Genomic DNA, 11,477 nt, shown 5'->3' with positions numbered 1-11,477 from the left:
AGGAAGGCAGGCAGGCAGGCAGGCAGGCAGGCACGCACACCAATGGGAGGCTGCAGGGCATCAGGAAACAACATGGAGAAAGAAAGGTGGACTTTGGAGTCTTAGTGATCTGGATTCTAGCACTTTGAAGCTGGGAAACCTTGGACAAGTCAGTCTCTCTGTGCTTCAGCTTCCAAGGATGTAAAATCTACACTTATTTCAAAAGAGTGTTGCAAAAATTCAACATAAAAATGAATGTAAATGCCTTACAATGTTTGACGTATGTTGGCGGCTCCATAAACGGTAGCTCTATTATAAAAATTATAATGACACAGAACATCAGATAGAAGTTAAACAAATCCCCTGATGTTAGATTATTTTCTCTTAAAAGTTAAGCGTTTGAAGGTGATAGTAATGACTCTAGTTCCAATCAGATCTTTCCCTAAAAACTGTGGTTTCAATGATCCAGACTGTAGTTTTATTGAGATGTTCATATACGTTACTCTTCTTCACAGTTCTCAATGCTATAGGTAGTTACCAGTAGAAGCAAATTTGTTCCAGGCAACAAATACATTTCCCTGAAACAAAACAAAACAAAATCTTCCTTCCAAAACACATGAGGGAGACCACTTTTAACAGAGCATTAGCTCTGTGCAGCATTCCCAATTCGTCACCAGGAGACTTAAAAAATCATTACAATGGACCAAAAGCTAAAGATTCTAAAAGTGGTAAAATTATGTGACAGTGACTGAATGACGCCGCTACAGTTATTTACATGTAAACATTATCTCAGTGAAGTGCTATAATATATCTCAATGATGTCTCTTATTGAGTAAGAGTGGAAGAGGTATTATTTATTTGTTTGTTTGTTTTTGTTTGTTTGAGACAGAGTTGTCTCACTCTTGTGGCCCAGGCTGGAGTGCAGTGGCACAGTATTGGCTCACCGCAGCCTCCACCTCCCGGGTTCAAGTGATTCTCCTGCTTCAGTCTCCCGAATAGCTGGGATTACAGGCATGCACCACCACACCTGGCTAATTTTGTATTTTTAGTAGAGATGGGGTTTCTCCATGTTGGTTAGGCTGGTCTTTAACTGTCAACCTCAGGTGATCCGCCCATGTCAGCCTCCTAAAGTGCTGGGATTACAGGCGTGACCAACCGCATCCAGCCGAAGAGGCGTTTTTTATAAATAAAAGCATCACGCGAATGTCAATTAGTAGGTATTGTTGTTAAAGTAATTCTGCAAAAACTGCTTCATCTGCTTGTACTAATTGGAATTTTGTTGATATATCCATGCTTCACAATAATCATCTAAGGGCCAAACTGAAGATCAGGCAGGCATGAAAGCCTGTAAGTGGCCAGGTAATGTCCATGAGTGAAGTGAACTTGGTGTGCATGCAGCGGGGAAGCGTCAGCAGTTCACTGGAGGATGCAACCTGGCCGCAGAGGCAATGGCTACCCGACCCCCAACTGTTGCCTCAAGGACTGAAGACCTGCTGTTGCCAGCTCTTTTGAAGAAATTTGAGGTTTTATGTGGAATATACTGATTTTTAAAGGCTGCCTTGCTTTTTATTTTGAAATTATTTGGCGGGGGGGTGTTGCAAAAAATGTATTTGCAGACCAGATAGAGCCATGGGTTGTCAATTTGTGGCCTTTGCACTAGATATCCTAACATCATTTTGATTCAACGGAGAGGTTAAAGATGATTATTGGATTCATTGTATTTTTATTTTAAATATGAACATGTATAATTCATTCTCTATTACACTTTTAAAAAACAACTCACTCCCTCGTTTATAAATCCTTACTCACTCTACTTTTGGACTTCTGTTTTTAGTCCTAGAGTTCTCCTCTACCAGGACACCCCATGGCTACTGTCCCACGTACCAATTTAAATTCTGCTGGTTCTTTAAAGCTTGATTGAAATGCTAGCTCCCGCAAAAAAAACCTCCATGTTCCTCCTCAAAGACCACTTTGTATAAATTACGATGAAGATGATACAATGTAAAGATCCACATTGATTTCCACTGGGTCTCATCACCCCTTCACCTCAGACTGTATAACCCAATAATTGCTGTAATTATTCACTGTCACAAAAGTGAAAGGCTTAGAAAGAATAAGATCTAATGTTCCAGAACAGCGTAGGGTGACTATAGTTAAAAATAATGTACTGTCTATTTCCAAACATCTCAAAGAGAGGTTTTGAAATGTTCTCAACACTTAGAAACGATAAATGCTCCTGGTGACAGATATCGTAAATACTCTGACTTGATCATGACACATTCTAGGCATGTAACAAAACATCACAAGTACCCTGTAAATATGTACAAATATTATGTGTCAATGAAATAGTGAGAGGCCTAGAAACAAGTGGGTCAAAAGTCAAGTTTGGTAGCACTCACCGCCAAACACATCTCCATTCTGGTAGTTTTTCCCTTTCTGGGCCTCCTCTTCATTTTGAACAGTGGCAACATGCTTGGCGGAGGCACAGCCCATAGTCTCATTCGGTCAGCTTCAGCCGGGCTGAACTGCAAATCATCTCTACAGACACAGGGACATTGTTTTTTTCTTTAAACACAAAGAAAATCCACCTTGCTGCTGAGTTGGTCAAGATATGTGCACCTGCAAGAAAAGAAAGCTAGGTTAGAATGGGCGGTGACTGCAGTGAAACGCACGCCTCAGGATCTTGCTGTGTTGTGCCCTGCAGTACAGAAGTCCTGCACAGACCCACCCATTGCATGGCGCCGTGGTGAGCATGGAAGAACCACGTGCAGCGTGGCCCGTTCTCACCTGATTTCCCACTCAGAAAGCAAGATGGGAAGGCACGTCCCTATACAAAACACGGCTGAGGAGTGAACTTTTTGAGGAGATACCAAAAATACACATTTATTCAAATACATACTTGAGCACTTCTGCTTGCCACAAATACTCTTAAAGTACTTGCAGGTTTAATAATGTTCTGAAATCTCAAAAACCTTGGAGGAAGGAAAGCACACTCTCCAGATTCACCTAGTTCAAGAGGCGAGAAAAGCTCTTCATCTTCCTCATTCCACCCTTTAGCCCAGTCCTTCCAGCTCCTCAAATTTTGCCAGGAGAAGGTAGCCATCCTCCTCAGACTGAAACACAAGCTACTTTATACATTTCTGGTTAAGGCTGTAAATAATACAGTATTTTATTTTCCCTGAGATGACACTACTTTGCAGACAAAGCAAGGAGATGAGGCAAGGTCTTAAGCTTACTTTTGTCCAGTTTCTGCTTAGTTAGCCAAACGTTTTAAGGATTGGGCAGAAGATGTCGAAATATGAAGAAAAGCCACAAAGCAGTTGTCAAGCTTTTGGCGTAAACTTCGTGCCTCTACTGATCTCTCATAAAGGCTTAAAGGGTGTTTACAGATACACCGCAAAAGACATAATCTTCAAGTTGACTTCAGTGACTTTACCTTTCCCTGCCCCACTCAAGGTAACTGCTCAAATTCTGAATGTTTGCTATGCTCAACTTGCTCATTTTTGTTTTATTCTTTTCTCATCCTAACCCATCCACTCCAGGCCTATAGATGACTTATTCCAGCCTTGTGAATGCTTCCTTTGAAACATCTCTCCTACACATTCCTTTGCTTCCATCCCTCCCACTTTAATATGGCCCTTACCTCCTCACGGTCCTGGAAGAACAAAGAAAGCATCAAGCCTCTTTTAATCTTCATCAGTGCCCACATCCCACTGCCCCCCACCCATGAACAGTGGAAGTTTCACAAGTCTCACAGACAGTGCTACTGCACAGTAGCTATAAGCTTTCTCTACCAAGAAGACTAGAGCTCCTAAACCCTCCTTGCAAAAGCACTAAGGAAGGACATCTCTGGATATAGAAATTTAATAATTTAAACTATAAAATCTCAGCAAGGAGAATTTTTCAAATTAGCATAATCAATCTAATAAATGAACTTAGATATAAAGGCAATGATCTTGAATTAAGCCAAGCAAATACAAATTGCAATAAATATTGACAATGACTGTGACATTAGTCACGTCTTATATAATTCTTCAAACTATTCTCTATCACTGGTTATGTTAAATTATTAACAGGGAGTGGTAGAGTTGGTTGGTAAAGTTCTACAAACCAGGAAGGTTTTCTCCTAGATGGCTAATGCTTATATCCTCCCCAGACTTTACGTAACTTCATGTTAACAGGTCTTCATCTCAAAACTATATGAAATCCAGGCCTGTGGATGGAGACACACACACACACACACACACACACACACACACACACACAGAGACACACACACACACAGAGACATGCACACACACACACAGACACACACACACAGACACACATCTATTCCATTATTTAGCAGTAATGTCTTTAAGGCTACAGTATTTCTATTGGATGGCCTATTCATACTGGTGTATCGAGTGCAGGGGCCTTATGGAGAAGAGATGCTGACATTTTAAAAACTGCAGGCAATACAGTGTAATACGAGCTCTGACTGAAGTTTCACATGAATCTATGGCAATGCAGAATTTAAAAAGCAGATTACATTATGACTGTGCAGAGGCGGAAAGTAGTATTTTTTGTAGGGTGTCAAAGGTTTGGTAGAAATTTACCAGGCTGAAAGGATGGTAGCATTATTCAGCTGCAAGGAACAGCCTGAGCTAAGACACCAGAACGTGGAAGAGCATGGCCTATTTGTGTGTGCTCGTTTCAGAGGGGTCAGGTGGGGGTAGGGAGGGTAGGGCAGAGGACTGGATTGCTAATGCTTTGTGAAAGGCCTGCAGAAGGCCTTGCTACCTTAATTCAACTGAATAAAGATAAACTATAGGATGTGGTAGGCCATAGGTAGTCTTTCTGATCCAACTTAGAGCACACTGTGAGAAAATGCTAAATTAGTTTTGTAGAGGTCCATTCTGTCAACCTGTCATAGTTTTTGAAGAAACATCACTGAAATGTTAGACAAGAGGGAGAGGACAAGGGGTTCAGCTGTAAAGGTGGGGAAAGAGAAGAATCCTCTCTCTAACCCGGAGGCTGGTAAAGTTGCTGTTTTTGTTCCTGTGCCTGCTCTTGCTGTTGTTGTTACTGCTGCTGCTGTTTTGGATTCCCAGCCAGCAGCTTCTCAGGGGCAGCATCCATCCCCCTGCTTCCTCATCCCCAGCATCATCATGTAAGGTCACAGGTGCGGGCTCCCAGACGTGACTCCTTACTGTTCAAAAAGGGAGTGTGGGAAAAAGACTTCATACTTACACATGCATAGGAAAGGTCAAAGTGAGAAGGGGAACCTAGGTAGGCTCCCTGCCACCTCTTCAGAATAAACTAAGTACAAACAGGAAAGAGGGGACAATCCTAACAAAATCAGAGTACACTGAAAATTAAGAGACAACTTAAGAATCATCCACTTTGAGAGTCCTCTTGCTTTTCCCATTTCTTGTCTACAGCCCCTTATGCTACCGAAGAAGTAAAGGGAAGAACTGAAGACATGACTTATCCTTTGCTACTCTGGAAAAGCATTTAGTGGTGTTTCTTCCGTGTTTTTAAAAGATATGTTTGCATCAAAAAAATTTATTTGAATTTTAAAGGTGGATATTATTTGAAATCAAATACACTGCAGAAGGCTAACAAAAATAAAACACAGAAAAATGACTTTTTTTAAAAACGATATCTCTGTTATTCAAGCATTGGGGTGAGGGGGGCAGGTTAACAAGCAGATTAGACATGATTTACACTCAATTTAAATGATGACTCAAGAAGTTGCCATTTAGCTATACATATTTTAAAGCACTATAACTCAACATGAGATCTCACCAAATTATAAATAAATGTAAATTTTGTTTCTGAAACATACATGCTATATATTTTACAGCAGTAAGTCAAATCTAAGAGCGATGTTACCAAGTTTCAGAACCTCATCAGGAATATATTTTAGCAATTTACCCACATGAAGGTGATAATTATAAAGTCATTTGAGGGGCAAAAGATCTCTAATTCATAAAGATAATCACAGATCACTGAAGAAAGTTTTTTACTACGTCACTTAGATTCTGCACATAAATACTTGTCCAATTATTCATTCATTTAATCAACAGATTCTGATTTTAAAATATTAAGTGACAGATATGTGTTTGGTAGGTATTGGGCAAATAGTGGCAAACAAGGCAAGCTACGGTCTTATTCTCTATCCCTACAGAATAAGAATGATCAGAAAAAGAGATAATTAAGAAGACCAGTTTTGCAGCCATGATGTACAGTCATTGCAGCTTAAATGTAGGATGACAACAGAGTTCAGCTCACAGGCATTTGACCCAGCTTTGGAATGGAGTGTGTCAAGAAATGTCAGGTTAGAGACCTGACCGTAGCTAAAGAAACAGGATTAAAATACCCCTGATCTGCATCTCTTTTATAGCCTAATGTAATGTCAAGTTTCACTTCCACTGAAAATTCTTTCACTTAATCTCAATCTAATTGAGACCTCACATAGAGCAGACCTTCAAAAACCTATCCTTAAAGACTGCTAGAATCATCTGCTCAAAAGAGGTTCCCTTTGGTTTATACTATCCTTCACACAAACTCCAGTAGTCGTTTTAGCTTCCATTTTTTCATTAGCTTTGCTTAGCTTTTCTCTAATACCACATGCTCTATCATTTACCCTTCTGAAACCACAGCACTTTAGAGGTAAGTCTGACGGTGCAAACAAGCATGCAGAGACCACGACCACGATCAGCTCTGGGACTCGGGTTGTCACACATTGCCATTACCAGCATGTTATTTCTGAAGTCACAGATCACAGTGTGAGAATTAAATCGAAGCATCCCTTTGATGTTTGATGAAATCTTCTAAAACTGAGTCCCACTGAGGATGATTTTTCTTCAAATGATCTATGTCATACAATCATCAGACACCTTTAAAAACACGAGGTCCAATTAACTGCCCCATGGTTTTGCATAAACCCCTCCCCAAATGGTTGTATGTCTACATTATCCTGCCTTATATAATGAGAAGTGCAATCCATGATACCATGAGCTAGCCTAATTTAATGCCATCTTTATGGGACATGTTTCCTGCTTTTGATAAAATGATCAGCAAATTTGTAAACCCAATTGAAATTTAAAAAAAAATTTAAAAATGTGTAACCATGCATGTTTATCCTTCCTCTCCTTAGACTATATCTCAAGGCACTTCAGATATCAGAAGGGAAATCACTGTTCTAGAACGCTTCACGTTACAACATGAGGAAGTTCTTCTCTCCACACAAGTAGATCCATTACTTTTGTATGAATATATATCACATATTACACACATGCAATACCTTTGTCCTTTTACAAGGAAAGATTATGATGGTTCTTTTCATTATCTTATTTTTTTAAACTAGAAACATGGTTTCATAAAAAAACTACTTTTAAATAATTGAGAAGGAATTTAAGTAAAATCTGCTTTTGAGAAAAATCAGAGGTATTTGATCTTTTCTTTAAAAAAAGGCTACAGGAAAATATTTCTATTTACACAACATTATGTGTAATTTCACTTTCAACTAATTAGACATGCACTTTTTCATTTTGGATACAAAAGGCAAAAATATTGTAGAAAAATTCCTTGTCAAGAAAGGCACTTCTAAAATATGAATTAAAAGTGATACATTCCATAAAGAAATTCTAGGCCAAAAAGAACATGAGGCTTGGAGGACTGGAGGGGAATCAAATTCTGATTGCAACAGGCACACAGAGCTATGAAGTCAGCAGTTAAGTAAAGGATACAGCCACATTATTAATATATCAGGAGCAAAGTGCCCCCTTTCTTCTTCTGATTAAAAAGGCAAATCGAGACAAGGCAACATCTAAAAACTCCTTTTTTTATTGAAGAAAAAGCTAACATCTAAGCTCCATAAAGGAAACATCTATATCTATATCTCTATCTATCTATATATAGATAACTAATCAGTCTGTTTGCCCATCTGCTCGGCTTCACTATAATAAGTGTTAATACAGCAGCCCACCGAGGGGGGAAGAAGAAAAACAACTTAAAAGTGATTTCTAATCTTGAAGCTTTGGCATCCTTGGGCTACTGTTCACACCATTTCACTTTTCATTGTGATGTTAAAAATAATACATAAAGAGATGTCACATTTGACATCGAGCCTTCTGTTAGGCAGCAAGCGCTGGCATCACAGAACATATTCATTCCTCGTCTCACGCTCATCTGATGGCACGACAATGGACAATATGCGATTAACTCCAAAGAGTTAACTCTTATGTCCACATACAGTAATTCTACAGAGTTGTTTCTCGGAAACATAACCACAGTAAGTCCTTATGCAACAGGACACATTTCTGCTAGATTCAGGCAGTAAAGTGGGGACACAAGGAGAAGAGGCGGCAAGTGGAGAGAGTATGGAAGACCGAGCTCTGGTCCCAGCTGCCACACACCTGCCTCAGGACCACGGCTGGGATTCATGTCTCTCAGTCTCCTTCTTAGACTCTGTGATCTACCTCAACATATGTCTAAGTAGTGGCATGAAGGATGAAATGACCACTTACAAAAACGCCATGTCTTACCTACATTCCATTTATTTACACTCTTTGTTTTAGGTACTGACTCAATTAGGATATACTTGCAAGTCTGAAACCTCAACATTTTCAGGAAGCCCCAGAAGGTCTTCAGATGATTACCAATGATGTTTTTGCCTAATAATGTTGATTTCAATTCTGTATATACCGGAAAAATAAAGTTTAGCTCCCCTATTTCTTCTTCTCTAACTTGCCTTTAATAAATGAAATTAATTTTATCAGTGTTTCTTATGGAGCTGGTTAGAAAAAGTTAGTGCAATAATTGTTCTTCAGCTAAGGATTTAAGAGTGTTACACATTTCTCCTGCGCCAGAAAACTCCTCTGTGTTACTTATGTATGTTCATATGAGCTCACACATGGCTGACACTACTTCTGAGAAGGCAAGAGAGGAAAATGCCAGCTCCTGGTTAAAGTCACACATCCACAGCTGTGTGGACCCATGCAGAAGGCCTACGCTGCTTCTAGATTTGCTCCTCAGTGGTCAAGGGAAATGGCAGATATTCCTGGACACTGAGTTTTCTTTCTTGTTTCCTTTTTTTTTTTTTTTTTTTTTTTTTTAATTTTTTTTTTTTTTTTTTTTTTTTTTTTTTTTTTTTTTTTTGAGAAAGAGTCTTGCTCTGTTGCCCAGGCTGGAGTGCAGTGGTGTGATCTCAGCTCACTGCAACCTCCGCCTCCCTGACTCAAGTGATTCTCCTGCCTCAGCCTCCCTAGTAGCTGGGATTACAGGTGCATGTCACGATGCCTGGCTAATTTTTGTACTTTTAGTAGAGATGTGATTTTACCATGTTGGCCAGGCTATTCTCACACTCCTAACCCCAAGTGAACTTCCCATCTCAGCCTTCCAGAGTGCTGGGATTTCAGGCATGAGCCACCACGCCCGGCCCTCTTCTTCACTTCTAAGATCCGGAATACCAAAGGTATTGGCAGAAGTCTTCAGCTTCTGTCATGGGGGACGTCTGCACTGCTGCTTTTACAGAAAGACACCTGTGACTAGAATTTCTCGACAGCTGTGCTGCTGGTTCCCCACGTCCCTTAGGACAAACCCATGTGATTTCCTTCTTAGTATCTTAAAATTAATAATAGCAGCACCTGCTTTTCCTCTTTTTTTTGGACTGTTTTTCAAATCAAAGTAGATAAGAAAATATATGTGCAAGGTAATATTCTGTGTGCCCTCTGTTATGCCCGGTAGAGGACACTTCCAGTCAGACGTGGGGCTTTGCATGAGCACCGAGTAAAATCAGCTTGCCCAGAGGGCCCCTACAGCAGGCAACTTGGCTGACCTAACCCAAGCACACTCAGGCTACCGACAACCAGAAATGACAGAGAAAATGAGAGAAAACAGATGCAAAGGTGAGATTTTTTAAAAAAAAACACAAAATGAATGAAAATGAGAGAAAACAGATGGAAAGGAGAGATTTTTAAAAAGACACAAAAGTGAATGTAGAATAAGTATGAATTACTAAAAAGCACAATTTGATTTTAATCAAAGAGAATTAAGTCTGATCCTCCCGGAATGACCACAGAAGAACATCCTAGGCATTGAAACATATTGTTGAAACATATTGTAAGAAACAGATAGGATTCCTGCCCTTGGAAGACCAGAATCCAGCCAGGGCTAACTGATCATAAACATAATAAAGTAAATAGAATCCCAATGCCTTATGTACATTGCAAGGAAACAAAGAATCAGAGACGCTCGTGAAAGTCAGAAGATATTTCAAGCTAATTAAATTAGTGCTTGCCCCAGCTTTACTTCATGCACCAAGGGATGTAGGATCATACAGCAAAATGTGCTACTCTAAGCAGACCCTCCGTAAGCATTTGCTGACGGGGAGTGAAACAGATGTCCTATCGGTCTGAGCTGCTGATCCTCCCTGGCACCATGAACTACAACAGAGAACTGTAGCTGGATTAATCTCTCAGAAACCTGCAGTTTACTTTCATGGTGCCAGATGACAAGAAAGAGTTAATCCCTTGGCCCATGCACACATCTGAAAAGCACATGTGTTTTCTTCATTGAATTGCAAAGCCTCAACTTCTACACAAATCCAGTGTATTTCACATTTTCAATCCAGTTTAATCCCTAAGTTTACTGTTAGCATGACTTGTATCTCATCCCTAAGCTTGTTACTGAGGTAGATGAAAGGAAACACGACAAACACAGGAAAGATCATGAATTTTCTAGGCTAATCATTAGAAGCAAATTTGAGAATAGCTTTTTTTTTAAGATAGTATCTTGCTGTGTTGCCCAGGCTTGAGTGGGGTGGCACAATCTCGGCTCACTGTATCTCTGCCTGCTGAGTTCAAGCGATTCTCCTGCCTCAGCCTCCTGAGTAGCTGGGATGACAAGTGTAAGCCACTATACCTGGCTAATTTTTGTATTTTTAGTAGAAATGAGGTTTCACCATGTTGGCCAGGCTGGTCTCAAACTCCTGACCTCAGGTGATCTGCCTGCCTCAGGCTCCCAAAGTGCTGCGATTACAGGCATGAGCCACCATGCCCCGCCAAGAATTGTGGTTTTTTTTAAAAAACAAAAAAGCCTATCCATATTCTGAGTACTTTATTTATTATTGATATTTGAGTACAAATATATTTAATATTTTTGGAATTGTCAATCATTTTAATAAAGTAATGTAGTATAATACTTTGAAAAGATGTGAATCCTACAAATTGAAAAACTGTTTCCCTTAAAATCTAAATACATATCCCTCTTCCCTTCCAAAATAACCTCCTTCTCCCTTTCTCCCCCTCCTTAATAAAATAAATAAAATCATCCATGAGCGACTGATGTAAAATGTGATCTAGGATCCTTCTCTCCTTGTGCTCTGCCTTGGGCCACATTATTTCAGGTAGGAGGAGAGTTTGAGATGTTCCAATAATTCAGAAAACCTCCTTCTATCCTGCTAGGCAGAGAGCTGCTCACTGAAATAAGCATCTCTAGAGGAAAGCCTT

At 39.8% G+C, this 11,477-nt stretch overlaps 1 protein-coding gene across 1 annotated transcript in view; it reads right to left on the bottom strand.

Moving 5' to 3' along the window:
• Window positions 1-11,477, bottom strand: part of CUNH1orf21 (chromosome unknown C1orf21 homolog) — a 229,096-nt gene that overhangs the window by 135,526 nt on the left and 82,093 nt on the right. The window contains exon 2 of the mRNA XM_017524512.2: window positions 2,379-2,598. Within this exon, the coding sequence (XP_017380001.1) occupies window positions 2,379-2,472 (94 nt within the window). The 5' untranslated portion in view covers window positions 2,473-2,598. The remainder of the gene's footprint in view (window positions 1-2,378; window positions 2,599-11,477) is intronic.

This window comes from Cebus imitator, unplaced genomic scaffold, assembly GCF_001604975.1.
Source record: "Cebus imitator isolate Cc_AM_T3 unplaced genomic scaffold, Cebus_imitator-1.0 Scaffold33, whole genome shotgun sequence".
Lineage (NCBI taxonomy): Eukaryota > Metazoa > Chordata > Mammalia > Primates > Cebidae > Cebus > Cebus imitator.
This window is presented reverse-complemented; position numbering and strand designations above follow the sequence as displayed.